The sequence below is a fragment of the Lissotriton helveticus genome, chromosome 7, assembly GCF_964261635.1.
Source record: "Lissotriton helveticus chromosome 7, aLisHel1.1, whole genome shotgun sequence".
NCBI lineage: Eukaryota > Metazoa > Chordata > Amphibia > Caudata > Salamandridae > Lissotriton > Lissotriton helveticus.
In genome coordinates this window covers 1669295474-1669313307 of record NC_136068.1, presented here as the reverse complement: position 1 = coordinate 1669313307, position 17834 = coordinate 1669295474, and the positions used below count along the sequence as shown (strand labels likewise).

The 17834-nt window shown below is 43.3% G+C and overlaps 1 protein-coding gene across 2 annotated transcripts in view; it reads left to right on the top strand.

Annotated features, from left to right (window-relative positions):
* Window positions 1-17834, top strand: part of LOC144767607 (putative methyltransferase DDB_G0268948) — a 652594-nt gene that overhangs the window by 316135 nt on the left and 318625 nt on the right. For both annotated transcript variants that reach the window (XM_078651010.1, XM_078651008.1), the window contains exon 5: window positions 17173-17276. In XM_078651010.1, the coding sequence (XP_078507136.1) occupies window positions 17173-17276 (104 nt within the window). The remainder of the gene's footprint in view (window positions 1-17172; window positions 17277-17834) is intronic.

Sequence of the window (17834 nt, the reverse complement as noted above, 5' to 3'; positions counted from 1 at the left end):
AACTGCTTAGGAAGGTGTTAACTCCTATTCATGTAACTCTCGAAAACACTGTTATCATTTGCCTATTAATATCCAGGATTGATTACTAAAAAAAAAATAGATCTTTTCTTTGTGTGTCCTCATTCCACCAGCGTTCTTGCTGGTACAGCTCCTACCCCTCGGAGAGGGCTTATAAGCAAGTTCCTGCAAAGAATGCTGCTGTTTCCACATTCATCTCCCTCCCGTATCGAGAAAGAAACAGAGGGGAGCCGGGACCGCCAACATATAAGCTTAATCATTGGAAACTTATGGTGTCAGTGCGCTTTATAAGTTTAGCTTAACATTAACATTAACATTAACATTAACATTAACATTAACATTGGACCCCCTTAGCTGTTGTCTCCAAGCTGCATACGGTGCCCAAACCTTCTCCAAACTCCAGGCTTCACAAAGCAATATCAGTAAGACTCTTAAACGTAACAACAGCGAGAGGGGAGTTTTCGGATTTCCATTGGTCTGGGAGGAAATTAGCAATGGTAGCAGAATATCTTAAGAATAGTGGGGCGGGGAGGAGCCAAGATGGCGATCGGAACAGTCGCATAAACGCCTCGCTCCGAGATCCCTTCCTCCCCGCCGCCTATCCTGTCTTTAATCCTGATCGGGGTGTTCCGAATTTGGTTACCTGGGAAGAGCCTTCACTTACCGTCTTTTTCCGGGGCTCTGGCGTGCAGTGGTTTCTGCGTTCTGCCCTTGTAACCTTGCTGGCCTTCCCGGCCCTGACGCCGGGGCCTCGAGTGCTGTGTCTGCCCGGAGGTGTTCGGAGTGCCGGCGGCCCGGAACCGCTGAAGAGACCCGATGGTGGGAGCCTGAGAGCCGCGAGCCGGAAGCGCCGGAGCGGACCCACCCCCGATGGTGGGCCACCCCGCATGCCTGATTGCCTGCCGGCCCGAAGAAGAGAAGCCGCGTTGTCCGGCACCCCTCGGGTGAGAAGCCCACTCCTGTTGATTGTCCCGCCTGGGATCCGGTGCAGGGCTCCCCCGAGTGTTGTGGGGAGCACGCCCGTTCTTCTGGTGACTCTCCTTTCTCCGCCGAGCGCCATCCGCCACGGATCGGCTGTGTGTCCTGGGGCCTCCGGCACTCCTGGTGGGCTTGGCGGCGGATGCGACAATGGCGGCGGGCGATATGCACAAGATGGCGGATGGCCCCTCGGAGTGTCTTCCTCCTGGAGACAGGGACGTTGCTGCATTTGCTCTCCCCAGACCTCGTTTGATTCGGGCGGCCCCTACACGGAGTACTGTCTTGTTCGCCCTGGGTGCTCTGCGGATCGACCTGTCCTTGCACTGCCGGGACTTGGAGTTGCGGATCGCCGCCATGGTTGTTCAGCCATTTTGTGACGCGGTGTCGTCTCCCCGAGTTGGTATTGTTGAGACTTCTCCAGCTGCTGTGCTGGGATATCCGGCTGGGTGTTCGATTCCATGGGATCAAGTGGACCCGGTGCCGATGAAGCAGTATTTCCTACATCCTGATTTCTTTGCTTTGTGCTAGACAGCCCGGACTTTGTGCTTGGCCACGTGGATCTTTGGGTTACTTCTGCATTCTGACTGCTGCCGAGTTTTCCTGGCTGCTTTTTGTTCGCCGAGACGGTGTTCCGTGAAGATCCCACTTGCTTTCCTTGACTGGTATGGACCCACTGTATCATGCTGTTTCCTGGCCGTGGCGGGGTCTGGCAGCTCTGCTTTTCATAGAAGTGGACAGGGGTGATCGTGCCTGGGTGCCTGCGGGACTTTTGTTTTGTTAATTGGCATCTCCGTGCCTCATCATTTGGACAGTTCCTGTCTTCATCCTTTATGTAGGCTTTTCTCAGTATCCTTTTTTGACCTCGACTAGTGATCCGTTATTGCGGGTGGGGTGGTGTTCTGTATTTCGATCGCTGGCTCCCCTCCTCTCTTCTCTCTTCTCCTTCTCTTCCCTCTTTTTCCTCTCCTTTTATCCCTTTCTCCTTTTTCCCTTCGTTATTATTCCCTTTCTCTCTCTTCTATATTTCGGGTGACTCTGGGCGACAGGCACGCTGTTTAGTGGGATAGGCCATAGCCATTACAGTGATGTAGGGTGGGGGGGTTGTTTGTTATTTTAGTTTGTTTTCTTCTATGGTCCCTTTTTTGCTTTCTTTCTAGGGGGTGGGCTATGTCCCTTTGTTCTTTCTCCTTCGTTTCGTAAGTGTCTGCACTTTCTCCTTTTTCGGGGCGGGAGGGCGGTCTATGCGGTGACCCATTTACTTGTTTGCTACGATTTGTCCTTTATTTTTGAACCTTTGATGGGCATTGGATGTATCTGGGCTTTGCTCTACTGTGGTTATTTGATTGCGTAGGGGGCTGCATCCCTCTCGTCCCCCCCTCTTTTTCTGAGTATGTTGCATGACACATGGGTAGATATGGCTTCTGCCTCCTCTATACATCATAAAATGAAACCTTTCTTATCCTGGCGCTTACTGTGTAACGATTTCATTACTCGTCTATCCTGTATTCATCCTACCGTACACATTGATGTTGTTCTCTTTTGACTCTCCTGATTTTGCGGCCGGCCCTTGTGGTTGTGGGCCTGCGCTTGTACTTATACCTGTTTCTCAATAAAGGTTTTAAAAAAAAAAAAAAAAAAAAAAGAATAGTGGGGCACACATTATAATGCTTCAGGAAACTCCTTTGGAACATAAGGAGTTTGAGGCCTCTTTTGGTAAATTACGCTGGATTCAGGAAGTAGTGTGCTCTGATCAGAGAGGATCCACTACTGGGGTGGCCCTAGTTATCAGGAATAACTCTGAGATAAGGCTACTAAAGTATGAATCTGACACTTTTGGTAGATGGTTGGTGGGTAGCATAGGGATACAAGGAAAGCCACCAGCATGTGCTACATATTATAGTCCAAATTGCGGCTCCCAGATACACTAATAAAAATGGAAGCGTTTTTGTTGGAAACCACGGCGCCAATCATACTTGGTGACGACTTTAATATAGTCCTGAGTAAGGAGCTGGATAGAACATCTAAAGCAAAATATGTTAGCTCCCCCCAAAATATTTTCCTGCCTAAAAATATAATGACGGAATTTAATTTGGTAGATGTCTGGCGTAGGAGGGCCACGATAGGTAGGGGTTTTAGCTTTCCAGCAATATATAAGGCCATCATTCTTGTATTGATTATTTCTTGGTGGACCAAGAGGTTTATAGTGAGGTGGAGGCTGTAATGCATGCCCCTGCAGTCCTCTCAGATCACTCGCCAGTGGTCCTATCCCTAAATTAATTGAGAATCGATGGCGTAAAGAAGGTGGACCCTAGATAGGACCATTTTGTTAGAGCAGAGGGCTGTATCAGATTTGGCATATCGAACAGCGGTCTTCTCCTATTTTAATAGCGATCCTACCAGTTTACAAATTGCCTGGGATGCATTTAAGTCGTATATAAAGAACAAATGATGCCTAGGACACCAATTACGCACTTTTAGTACTAGGTGAGATAGCTAAATTATCCCATCTTATGACAAATATATTATCTTAAACAAAATAACTTCTTGTATTCGTTTTTATAAGGCTTCCCACCTCCACACAGAGCACACAATATACTCTTTTTCTTATTTATTTTACAATTTAATTGAAAAAGAATTAGATTTAGTCTAACGTAATTTTTTTAAAGCCCATTTCGTACGTGTAAACAAACAAACACATATATATATATATACACACATCACTTTTTACATAAATAAATACAGACAAATATACATACATTGATCCATTGGCATTTCATTTTCAAATGTTGTAGCCCAATTTCTTTCAACAGGATGCTTGCTACATGTAAAGACTCAGCATTTCTTCTCAAGTAAGATCACCCAGACCTACAAACAAGGAGTATAATAAGTCTATATCTTTTATTAGACCTATCTTAAGTCCTTTACTCCTTGTCAAAAAATATATTTTCTTCACAACTTAGAATACTTTGGCTGGAGTCTTCTTGGAACAAAATGTCGAGGCGTTTCAGCCCTCACAGTATGGGCCTCATCAGGACTCGGGCTAATGAGATATTCCGTCGTTGTCTTTTGCCTTCAATAATGTATGTGTCTTCTAAAAAGAACTCTCTAGAAAAAGCTCTTATTCCATCATGGAGAACTATTGTGTACGTGGCAGTCAATGAACATTACTCCGTAGCTAATTCTCTTAAATTTTGTGTGTGGGCCCCCTTGCAATATGGTACCCTTTCAACAGTTCCCAAGCTCTTGTTCTCGAAGCGCATTAATAACATCCGAAGAAATACAGCTATTCAATGTGCGCACCATAATGCAGACGGCAGTCGGGTCATCCTGCCTTAAAATCCTGTCCAGACTCTTCCTCTCTACGACACTTTACTTTGTAAGGAGAGATCCTAAGTTTGCACAACTTCACACGAATGCGAGCCGGCTCCTACTGCCCTACTGGATGCATTTAAGGCATATATACAGGCGGAAATCTGTTCCATCATGGCACGGAAGAGACGTGCCCATCGGCAGAAGGATGAAGAAGCAATCACAGAAATCAAGATCAAAGAGTACGAACTTCAGAATGCCTCACTGCATGGAAATACTAGGGCATTAGCACTCCAAAGGGAATTGGAAGATTTGCAGGAGGAATATGAAGCTCAGTTAGAAAGAAGAATACAGGAGAGATGGAAGGTCAGTAAACTCCAGCACTTCTCGTATGAGGAAAAGTGTAGTTCATTACTGGCATGGAAGGCTTAGTCAGATAGAGCTAGGAACTCAATTTCAAATCTGACGAACCCAGAGACTGGAGTACCTTTAAATACCAATGCATTCATTTGAGGGGAACCTTGGAGATATATGTGCAGTTTAAATCAAGAGGAAATACAACCAAGAAAAGATTGTATAGGGGCCTGACTAAGGAGGCCAGAACTCCTGCAATTAATGAATGAGCAGAAGCGGGTCTTAGAGACAGAGATGAAGGAGGAAGAAATCAGGGCACAATGTAGGAAAATGACCATTGGGAAAGCAGCTGGGCCAGATGGCTTTTCAGTAGAGCTATATACGGAAATCATTGATGAACTAATTCTATCTCCAGGATTGATTAATTTAATTCCCTCTATATGAGCATTAAACAGAGACCGACAAGCACGCTCCAGATACTTCAAAACGGCTTCCATTGGCTTCCTGTGAGAAAGAGGATCAATTTCAAAGCTCTGTGTTTTGCACATAAAGCACTGCATAGAAACCCTCCTGAACACCTAACAAACATTTGATTGGTACTCTCCGAAAAGACTTTTACAATCTGCAATGTTATGAACAGTGATCGTCCCTGGAATCAAGAAAGCATCATGGGGCAGTCACACTTTGTCTACAATAGCAGTCAATTTTGCAACAAAATGTCCATGTATCTCTAAAACCAGTCAAATTTTCTGTGCTTTCGCAGACAACTAAAACCTGGTTGTTTTCATTTTTTCTATATACCTCTGAGGCATTTCTGGTATAAATGAGGCCTAGCTGGGTGGATTTTCTAGCGCCAATATGCCTTCAGGAATTCTCACACTAGAAATACCCAAATCAAGTCAAATCAAGTGTAAAAGTGTTACATCGCAGGATGCCTGAACGCTTGACTTTGTCCCAGTCCAGTGTGACCTTTTTTGTACCCTGTCGAGCACTATTTGCTCTGGTTTCCTACATTGGATTTCTGTCATTTGGTGTCATTTTGAAGATCAAAATGTTTCCTATTTTTATAAATTGTGGTATTGTGTGCTGTGTCTTACTTATTTACTTTTATTGTGATATTAAATGATTTACACACCTGTCCCGTAAGTTAAGCCTGACTGCTTGTGATCCAAGCTACTAAGGGTTGAGCAAGGAATAATTTATCGAGATTTGACTGGACCTTATGTGTGATCATTTTGTCATTACTAGCTGTAGGTACCTACCTGCACCAACTAATAAACCACTGATATGCTTCTATGGGAAAATACTGTCACTTACATACTAGAGGTAATACTTGGCATGTGGTGCATCAGTGGTGTTTGGATACTGGAAGGTAATTCTTTGCCTGGAGCACCCATGAACAATGTTGGCACTGGCAAACTAGAGGAAGTTCTTACCACAGGAATCACCTGAGACATACTGCTGGTGTTCACACACTGGAGGTAACTCTTGGCATAAGGTAGACCACCTTTGGCTTATAAAAGGGTGAAAAACATAGCAAAATGGTGACCGTGACATTCGGGGTAGTTTTTGACATAAGGGTAACCCATTGTATATGAATATCACTAATGCCAAATTTCTGACACTGACATATTACATATAGTATTTAACCTAAGTGGGAGCCCATAGCATATGTGCTGGCACCCATGACCAAATACTGGCCATAGCATAATTGAAGTAATTTTTGACTTGTGACGTAACCCATTGTACAATTGAATAAATAACATGAACTTCTGGGAGAGTCATATTTCAATGGCATTAATGAAAGGCTTGAATATTTGCCCTTTCAAAACATATGTACTTTAAAATGTACTATTTTACCCCATTTTTCAAAATGTTCTTGGGCAAAGAACCCGCCGAACTCTCACTAGAAGAGGTCAGGCTCAATCGATTTGCTCACAGGCTAAAATGAAGGGCAAATATTATGTCTCGCCACTTTCAATGATTACCAGCTGTCGTTGTAAGAACAGACTGTAAAGAGTTCCTTGATGAGCCCTGGCTACTTTATGCAGTTTCTACATGGGCCTGGGCATTACTCTTTACATTTTTTGAAGTAAAAAACCCAGCAGTACAATGAGCACTCTTCTTATCAAATAAAAAATAATTAAACAAAGAGGTTTTTTTAAAGTTCTTGTCTTGTTTAATTATTTAGTATACATAAAAAATATGTATTTGAATAAAACATTCTGATCAGCCATTGAACAAAAATAGTATCTTGCAACTAATCACAAATCAAATTGTATTACCAATAGTGACCAATAGTGAAAAATTGAAGTAAATAACATAGGTACTATTAAATATTCGCTCAGTATGAATTAGGCTGTGTGAGATCTCTTCCGCTAAGCTTGGCATTTGGTGAGGTGAAGTACATGCTTTCACGCCAAATTGGAGTTAAATCCTGGGAGAAAATGGTTTATTAATTTGTGTCACTATCCAGTTAGGTTCAGTCAAAGGTTTCAATAATTTAATCCTGACCTCATACCATGGTAGCTATGACACAGAGCAGACCGGCTTAATATAAGAACATTTATAAAACATTTAGAAATATCATAACAGTAAACAGTCAAAAACATTTTACCGTAAAATCCCACTCTAATTTATAAAAATAGAATAGCATTTAATCAACAAAACAACACAAAAATCTAATCAAGGTACCCAGAGATGTGATTTTGTAAGGAGTTATGAGAATACAGCACCATAAATCCCAAAGTGCAAATAGTAGTCAATGGTTGCAGTAGACCGGTACCTACGCGTGATTTTTGTCTGACCGTGATGGAGCCTTGTTCCGATACACCACATAGATTGATGACAGTGAAAGTCTAGATCTAGAAGTCATATTTTCTTTTTTAAATGTTTCCGAGTCCCAATCAAAAAGAGACTTTGTCATTTCATTCCCAGAAAAAGTCAGACTCCATGATCCTAAAGGTTGGATACTCAAAAAAGCTTGGTCCCACTTACTGTCTGGAGGTGTTGAGATTTCAGTTTGAAAAAGGTTCTAAGTCTCAAAACAGAAAAGGACTTTGTTATTTTTTCTAAGGTGCTATAGCCTTTCAGGGAGAAAAATTGAAAAGTAAATAAATCACGTAGAACTGCAGGTTGGATATGTTTTTACAGTATTTCATGTTGGCTCGGAAGCTCCGGCTCAGTTTGCAAGTGTTTCTAAACCTTTTCTTTGTGTCCAAGCCACCACAACAGCACATTTCTAAGCCCCCCAGAACCTCAAGGGAGGGCACTAAGAGACTCTTCGGGTATCAGGGTACAAAACTTTTTGTAAGGTCAGCAGAAAGGAAATGGCAAAAAACTAAAGCTCATTCTGATAAACAACAATACAAAGACTTACATAGACTTTACATGATAGAAATAGCCAAAGCGAAAAGGAATTACTGGGGGCATAGGATTCATCAGGCAGCAAACTCTCAGAAAGAATTGTTTAAAATAATAAAAGATTTCACTAATCCTCCTGCCTGTCAGCCCTCCTCAATGGCCTCACAGGAGTGGGTTAATTCTGTATCCTCCTATTTTCATGATAAAATTGAGGATATTCATAAATCCTCTCCTCAATCAGTTCTTCCCGCCCAGACAATATTCCCATCAGCTGAAATTTACATGGAAACTGATCTCCCAGATACGGGTCTTAGAGAATTCCAACCCTTCTCAGAAACTGAAGTAGACATAGCCCTACACAAGATAAAGTCTGGTTCCCCAAGTGATCCCCAATCCTCCCAGATCCTTCAAAACATTGCTCCTGCTCTCACCCCTGTGTTAACAAAAATTCTGAATCTTTCCCTGTTCCACGCCTCGGTTCCTCTGCACTGGAGGGAGGCGATAATCAGGCCAATCCAGAAAAAGCTCTCAGCCGATGCAAAACGACTTTCAAACTACCGCCCCATTTCTCTTCTGCCACTATTTGGTAAAATAATAGAATCCTTGGTAAACAAGCAATTAGGCTCCGACTTGGAGACAAACAAGCTTCAGGATCCTACTCAGTCTGGCTTTAGGGCATTTCACAGCACTGAGACTGCCTTGCTCGAAATAGTGGACAAAGCCAGGATGACTTTGGACATCGGGCAGTCCGCCATACTGGTCCTGCTTGATTTGTCGGCGGCCATCGACACCATCTCGCATCACATCTTGATCGAACGTTTGACAGAGATTGGTGTTTAGGGCATTTCTCGGACTATCAAGGAAATGATAAAGGTGTACCCCAAGGATCAATATTGAGCCCTGCGCTTTTTAACCTATATGTGTCCCCTCTGGCCAAAGTGATCCAAGCCTTCGGTTTTGGAACTGTATCCAGCTTTTGGTTACCATCGGTCCAGATCCTAATGAGACCAAAATAAGATTTCAAAAATGCATGATTGCAATACACAACTGGATGTCCAGCAATTTTCTGATGTTAAATGCTAGTAAAACCGAGATTGTACTCTTTGGAAAGGCCGATAGGATCTGGTCAGAAGAATAGTGGCCAATCACTTTGGGTACGTGTCCCGCTCCTAAGACATCAGTCAGGAACTTAGGGGTTATTGTGGACAATAGGTTGTCCATGGCTGAACATGTCAACAGAGTAACTGGCACCTGCTTTGGAATAATGCGCAGCCTAAAGAAAATCTTTAAATGGATCCCCCCATCGTCCTGCATGCCTCTAGTTCAAGGCCTCATGGGTAGTCGGATCGACTACGGGAATGCCCTGGTAGCCTCCATCAATGAAAATCTTCTGGAAAAACCTCAGGCAGTGCAGAATCCAGCGGCAAGACTGGTGCTTGACCTTCCTTCCCGTTCACCTTCTCTGCCTTGTCTTAAAACGTTGCACTGGCTTCCCGTCAAAAAACGCATAAAATTCAAACTATGTTGTCTGGTTCATAAAAATGTCAATGGACAAGGACAATCTTATTTGGGTAACAAACTCAAATTCTACAACAGGGCCCGAACACTCAGATCATCCAACCAACAACTTCTTACGGTTCCTAAAGTCCGAACCATCAGAAATGGTGACAGGGCGTTTAGTAAAACTGCCCCAGAGGCCTGGAATGCCCTTCCTCTTTGTCTTAGGACTGAACTCAATCACATGAGATTCCGTAAAAAACTAAAAACATGGCTTTACTAACCTCTGCCCATTGCCTCTGTCAGTGGACCTGCTAGCGCTCTGAGACCTTCGGGTGATTTATGCGCTATATAAACTGCAAATTACATTACAAGCAGAAGCAAATAACAAAGTCCAATCCAAATCCTGTTGCCAATGGTCATCTGTGAAATGTATGAAAAAGACTTCCTGAAATGTCTATTTCTTTAGTACACACAGAAGGTCAGCCACCTGAAACTTGGAGTGTACCTCCTTATCATGGGTGCAATGGAGAGCAGGTCTAGTTCTTCATAGCTCTCGGGTCAAAAACAGCAGATCCAGTCCTCTTCTGTTATTCTGCAGACCAAGAAAGTGTTCTGATAGGGTACCTTGGGGTGCCACATTTATGTTTGGCACTAGCTGGTGGGTGCGGATGACCCATAGGCACTTCCTTGCCAATGGGGTAAAAGATCCCTGGGGCAACTTTGCCCACTTTTATGGGTAGTTCCTGTTTGCATTACAGAAAAAGGGCCAAAATGCTATGTACCAGGGCATTTACTGGATGGCAAAAGCCTTTGGCCATGCTAAACTTGTGCTATTATGGTTGTGGGTTTGTAAGGGAGTGCACCATGGTACTCATTAGTGTTCTGTCACATCTAACACCACAATTCAAGTTGAGGCAGGACCTGTAACCACAGCAAACTAGGAGGTAGGGCACAATAAAGGTCCTAAAGTACCTAGACGGGTGATACAGAACAATTTTTCTCTACCTTTGAAGTGTGCCAAAGTGTCACATGTGTCTCAAACAGGCCTCTCCGGCAGCATCTGACACTGTGCTGTCAACAAGATGCCAACAGCTCTGACCCTGCATATTCTGCTGAGCTCAGAGGAGTTCAGAGGAGCCACCCTTGCTCATTGAGGTCAACCTTTTGTGTAGCCCTTGGGAGGAATTTCACACCTCATTCAGCGCTAATGTCAGTCTGAGAGGTGCCATAGGCTACTCCCAATTACCCGTCTAAAAGTTCAAGCATATTATAGAAGTAGATTTTTAAGAAATATGAATAATAGTGGTTAGTTGTCTAGGTGGTCAAATTCCCAGGAAACAATATTAGTATTTCAACTGTATTCTACATAGAACAACAAGGCCTGCCACAAAGGAAATAACATTTAGGTCTGTATCACTGTAGGGACATGGTAACAATAATTTTCTATATGTCCCCTTTTAAATACCAATCCCCCTACCTTGTGGGCTATAAGGGCTACCTATGGGTGACTTACTGGTATACCTGACATCCTTGGTGTAGTATTCTTCTAAAATCTTTCCTCCACTCCTCCTGTTTCTTGAATGTATTTTTGTTTGCTTTAGGGCTCTTTGAAGTTTACTACTGCTAACAAGTGCTAAAATGCTAGTGTGGTATCCCTATAACATGGTAAAATTGGACCACGCCCAATTGGCACATTTAATGTACTTATTAGTCCTGAGTAAAATGGTGCTGCTTATAGTCAAGGCCGGTAAATGAAATGCTACTAGTAGGCCTGCTACACTCATTGAGCCCCCCTCTAAAGTAGCCCTTTAAAACATGTCTGCAGCCTGTAGTGCTGTTTTAAAATGACATTTCAACCTGGAAAAGTAAACCTTTACCAGTCCTAAACCATCTTTTGTAATACTTATATAACACTCCTAAGGTATGCCCTAGAAGCACCCATGGCACGGTGCATGTGTTTAAAACATAGGACTTGTGGGTTTACGCTTTACTTGTCCTGGTAGTGAAAAACTCCTACAGATATTTTTCACATCTGCAAGGCCTATCTCTCCCATTGACTAACACTGGGTGATTTTTTTTATTTAATAACTGATAACTTTGGATTGGGAGAAGATTGGAATATGATGTGTAGACTCAAATGAATTGTAATTTATAATCCTCTTTAATGATAAAGTCAGATTTTAAGTCACAATTCTCAAAATACCTGTCTTAGAAAGTTGGCATTTACTTGTCCTAACCATGTGTTCTTTCTGCAAGTATCCTGTGTCACATGAATGTGAAGGGCTTTGCTGTTGGGCTTTGTGTATTTCTACCAGACAGTGAGACAAAGGGAACTGGTTTTGGCCAGGATGGGCTGTCGTGCCAGGAGGCTGGGTGCAAAGGTGTTGTCTGTCCCAACAAACACTTTAAAGTGCTTGGCTCCAGCACACACAAAGGACCCCTTTCAAAGAGGACTGTCCTGCTACTACTATAGGAATTCCTTGCTGCTTGAAGAGTGCCCTAGCCTATGCAAAGGGAGACTGAAACTGCTCCCTTCATCCCAGACTAACCTGACTAACTCCGAGGGTCAGTTGGCTGACCTCCTGTCTGAGCTACAGTGCACAGAGCTCATGATGGAGATTGTCTTGTGTTGTGAGGAGTTTCCAGTGGGTGAGAAGGTGTTTTGGGGTTTGTTTTTAAGGGTGTGAGCTGGTTGATGCTGTCTACAGCAGAAGATTGCAAGTGAAATTGAAGCGGGTAACTTCAAGTTCGAGCGCGCCGCATTTTCCGGAACGGCGTATATCAAAAGTTCATCAATCATTTCACATTTTAATTCTTTTATTTTGTATTCAAATTGTATCCTCAGTTGTGCTTGTTACAGGGTAGACCGTAGAAAGTGACACTGCTTCTACACGGCAGCTGTGTTAAAAACTTCTTGCTGTCGCATGCTTGTACTTTCAAACAAATCTTTAGTGATTCTGCTGGTTCCCAATGCATTTCGGGCTTATAATGTAGCCCTTCTTCAGGGGGATCACTACAAATTTAAACAAACATCACTGTTACGTATGAACATGTCCCAACTGTGTTGTACACATAGCCTTATTACCCATAGCGATAAACATTTTCCAATAGACATTTTCCCTCTATGCGCTTAAAAAAGCGCAAAAACCTTAAACCAAAATCACATAGATGTTATCCTGTTATGATAATACTGCAAGTGTGGGAAATTCAGTTATTTCATACCTTCAAACGATGAGCATGTTAGAAAGTAGCGTAAGAACTCATTTTTAGAAACTAAAGGCTGCTCGGACCTCGTTTGAAGGTATGAAATAACTGAATTTCCCACACTTGCAGTATTATCATAACAGGATAACATCTATGTGATTTTGGTTTAAGGTTTTTGCGCTTTTTTAAGCGCATAGAGGAAAAATGTCTATTGGAAAATGTTTATCGCTATGGGTAATAAGGCTATGTGTACAACACAGTTGGGACATGTTCATACGTAACAGTGATGTTTGTTTAAATTTGTAGTGATCCCCCTGAAGAAGGGCTACATTATAAGCCCGAAATACATTGGGAACCAGCAGAATCACTAAAGATTTGTTTGAAAGTACAAGCATGCGACAGCAAGAAGTTTTTAACACAGCTGCCGTGTAGAAGCAGTGTCACTTTCTACGGTCTACCCTGTAACAAGCACAACTGAGGATACAATTTGAATACAAAATAAAAGAATTAAAATGTGAAATGATTGATGAACTTTTGATATACGCCGTTCCGGCAAATGCGGCGCGCTCGAACTTGAAGTTACCCGCTTCAATTTCACTTGCATCTATTCACCAGGTTCCAGGACAGACCGCTATCGAGCGCACGCCAAACACTGTAAACATGGACTAAATCGATAAAGAGTTAAAAAGCAAATAGGAGTGCACTTGACCTCGCACGTTGTTTACAGCAGAAGATTGGCATTCACATTTTTGCAGATGGCTGAGATCTTGTTGTGGAAGAAGTCTGCTTGGTTGTCAGACAGTTCATGGGAGGGAGTTATGTAGTTCTTGGTGTTCTTTGCTGTGTTTTGTGCTTGCTGCGACGCAGTTTGCTAGGGCGTTCTTGGTTCTTGGTTTCTTTCAGGAGACAGTGGCACTCGTTGAGAGTGGTCCTGTAGGTGTTGCGGTCATCTGCTTTTTGCTGTTGTGTCACTTCCTTTCAAGTAGTCGACAGTTGCATTTGGTGAACCAGCTTGCTCGTTTGCTTTTTTCTTTGATGTTGGCTGTCATGGCACGGGCAATGGCATTGGTGTATTTTATGATCCACAGGAAGAAGCTCTTTGCTGCTTGTTCAGGGACATGAGTAGAGTCAGGGAGTTGGGAGCAGAGAGAGTATCCTTCCACTGCTCTTTTGATACCTTCTTCTAGTCCCAACGCATGGATCTGAGGGGTTTGGTGAGGGTTTAGGTGGGTCCTGAGATGGTGAAGTGTATGCTGTGGTGGTCGGACCAGGTGAGTGGTGTGGATATATCTGACTCTGTTGCTATAGGTGAGGATGGGAACGAACAGGAGTCCTGCAATGTCGGTAGTGTCAGTGATGAGCTGCTTAAGTCCGATGTTGCTCATGCTTTACAGGTCGGGTTGAGTTGGCATCAATGGAGTCATTGAGGAGGAAGTTGAGGCCCCCTGGTAAGATGTAGTGCTCAGAGTGGATAGCAAGTGGGGGGTGAGTTACAGGATGGCGTTGCTGAAGCATTGTGAATGTCCTCGTGGCCTGTTGGCAAGGGTACCTCTGGTGCTTTGCTTGTCTGTGTGGAGTTGGAAGTTGAAGTATTCAATTACCGGTGTTGGGTCATTGGGGATGTTGTGTAGTTTATGGTGATTCCACCTCTGTTAGTTTGGTCACAGTGTGTTATCTTGTAATCTACAGGGATGAGAGTGGTGATGTCTGGTGCAGGGGCACGGTGAAGCCATTTATCTGTGAGGAAGATGATGTCAGTGGTGAGGGTCGAGAATGTGTAGCAGATCTCTGTTATGTGTTTATCAATTGAATATGTGTTGATTAGGATGCACTGGTGTTTAGTTTTGTTGGTCTGGGTCAATGTAGGGGACACAACCACATTTGCTGTGTCGCTGCTATCATTGGTTACTTTGTGCTGAAGGTGAGGAAGCAATGTCATCAGGAGACCTGTCCAGTGGTGGTCAGTTGGGACGTGCAACAGCAATTATTGTTGGTGCGTCTGGGATCCAGAGCTCAGAGGTCAGAGGTGGTGTACCTCTGTGTGGTGGGAGAGTCAGGGTTCCTGGTGCCGGGCACCGTCCAGGGGCAGATGGGCTTGCCTTAGGGACAGCAGCAAGGTGATCTCCATAAGTAGTCCTGGGAGGTGGGAGGGCCTGCCAGGGAGGCAGGAGGGCAGCGAGTGGGAAAACAACAGGAGTGGTAAAACTGCAGACAGTGGGGGCTGGCATGAAGGGGAAGGGGGCAGGGGAATGCTCAAACAAAATGTAAAAAATTCTAAATAACGGGGCGCACGCAAATATGAAATAAAATATATTATATATAAAAAAATTACCTAAAAACAGCAACTCCTGCTCCGGACCTTGTCACGCTGCAGCCCGGTCACCAGAAAACTCCCTTGACTAATCAGAGTTCTGCTCTCACCCGCATGAGAGCAGCACCCTATTGGTGGTAGCTGCATCTCTCACCGCTCTCGAGGGCACAGGAGCCCTGCACTTACTATGACCCAGCTGTATTAAGACAGTTGGGTTACATGTTTCTGAGTGTGCATGTCTGGCTGGCCTCTGCTAGACGGCTGGCCAAAAGGAGATGAGCACTTTGAAAAGTGCTAAAGTAACCCACCCTCCTCCCAGTCCCTGCTGCTTTCAATAAGCAGCTTCTCCCCCCCGTCCTAAAGGTCATTCAGGAGAGAAGGGTGTCAGGATGGAAAATAAAATTGTAATGATGAACTACAGTTTTATTTTTCCTCTGGTGCTCGAGGGCGATTAAGTGGGGTGACACTCCTCCACTCCAAAGGAAAAAACTGCGACTGGGTGGGGGATGGGGCAGTGAAACCAACCAACAATTTAACCAAACTAAATAAATAGACACTATAAGCAAACCCAAATGAGTAAAAACATGCTAAAAAGACAAACACAGATTAAAATTAAAATTACTACTACTTGAATTCAGTTACCTAGCCACGCAGCGGTCAGCTGACGGTGGGACCGAACAGGCGGACTCGCGGGCAGGGAGGACGGCGCAGTCTAGTGGATTTAGGCAGGAGTTCAAGGGCTATACACTGGCATCGCGCAGCAATCTATAAGTAGTCCTGGGAGGTGGGAGGGGCTGGCAGGGAGTTGGGAAGGCAAGGAGCAGGAAAACAGCAGGAGCGGTAAAATGGCCTCTAAGTAAAGCCTGACTGCTTTGTGCCAAGCTACCAGAGGGTTAAGCACAAGTTAATTTACTGACTTTCGTGGTTTAACCTGACAAGGATTGGGCCTGCTTTATTTGTGCGGCTTCCACCCCATCTACCCAGTTTCTTACACTTACTATCATTTTGCCTGCCAAAAATGGTTATTTTACTGGTCTCACTGAATCCTTTATACTTCAGCAGTCAGGCTACAATGGAAAGTTGGAAGTCATTTAGTCTTTTATTACACTGGGAGGATGGCACAATGAGTGCTGCAGTCCACAGGAGAAAATTTGATTTTCATCCCATGGGTGTTATATCACACCATATGTTGTACCTTTATAGAAAAGTCAAAGTTTTGAATTAGGAGTTAGCCAATTCTGTCACAATATATAGGGCAGGGCACATATACTGGGACCTGTTTATCAGTGTCCCGGGACCAAAGTAAAAAAACAGTAGTATCAGTCTATAAATAATAGGGCTGATATTGGCAAACATTGAACTGCCCTAAATATCTTTTTGTGTGTTTTCGCTGTAGCAGAGAGTAACTATAATGGGAAATGTATCCTTTTTACCTATCCCCTTAACGTTTCGTAATCACATTCCCTCTTGAGATGGTAATGTTGCCATGAGTGTGCTAAATTTTGTGTACTTTTTACATCCATATTATATACATATTTTCCTTCCACACTCCCCATCCTCTCTGCTGGGTTGCACTTCCCTCTTCCTAAATATTGGAAAAACATATTTGATGTGTTGCTGCCCAGGCAGTATCTTTCTCCTCTACTGTACTGGCCTGCTCAAATAATAAAATATACATCTGATGTTCTGTACACACCCCCTCCTCACCCCTCACTACCTTTGCTGTCCATACTCCTTCATTATTACACATCAGCTATTTCACTGCCTTATTCAAGTCTTTGGAGGGTGCTGGGGGGTGATGAGCAACTGCTACCCTTGAATTTTTGGAGAAACTGGTAACGAGTGGGAAAAGCAGTATTTGCCCATGTTGAATCTTTACACATGAGTAGTGAAGGCAAGGTTTGTTTGTATCACTGCAATATCGGTGCAGTGTATAAGTGAATGTTCAAACAAATATTCATTACCAAGACTTCCTAAAGAAGGCTGAAGAGAAAGTACAGATATAGATGTTATCAAGGTGGTGTAGTGGGTTTAATCTACTGTTATTTTTAGCTGACCTGCTGAGTCAGCCACTGAGTTATGGAGTTAAAATTTGCCAGGCCAATTGTGTCACTATACTGTATTTATCTTTGCAGGCTATTGAATTTCTCATATCTGACCATGGAAGTGAAAAAATTGCTCTAATGAAATCAGAATACCAAGAGTTATTTACTGATGTACCTTTTGCAGATAAATCAAGGTAAGACTACATCGCAAGCCATGCCCGAATACTAAGGGCCTTATTTAGAGTGTGGTGAATGAGATGCTCCATCGAAACATGGTGGGTAGCTGTATGTTCTATTATAAATGCTGTAGGCTATAATACACTAATAATATCTCCCTCAGGATATCTGCCATGTGTGTGACATACTGTCTTGCCTGCCAAACTCCAATAGGTCCATAACTTGGCAACAATTTTGGAAAGCAAGGTGCTAATCATTCAGGAGTGTCTGCTGGCTCTAATTTGAACCTATTGACTTTGTGCTTTATTTACCTTGTAAACAGTAGTTTAAATGAAGACTGGTTCAAGGGGGCACGCAGAACGCCCCAACCACATATACCCTTTGACCATGCAAGATCTTTTTCTATGGTTCCATAAATGCCTTACTCCATACATGAACAAAATGGAGCTAGTCACAAGCAGAAGCATATACCATTATTTAGAAACAGAGGATTCAGATCTAGTCTGAAGCAGAAGTAGATAATGGAGAGAGATTATTACAGCATAGAGCACACAAGGAAACATTTTGAGACTAGT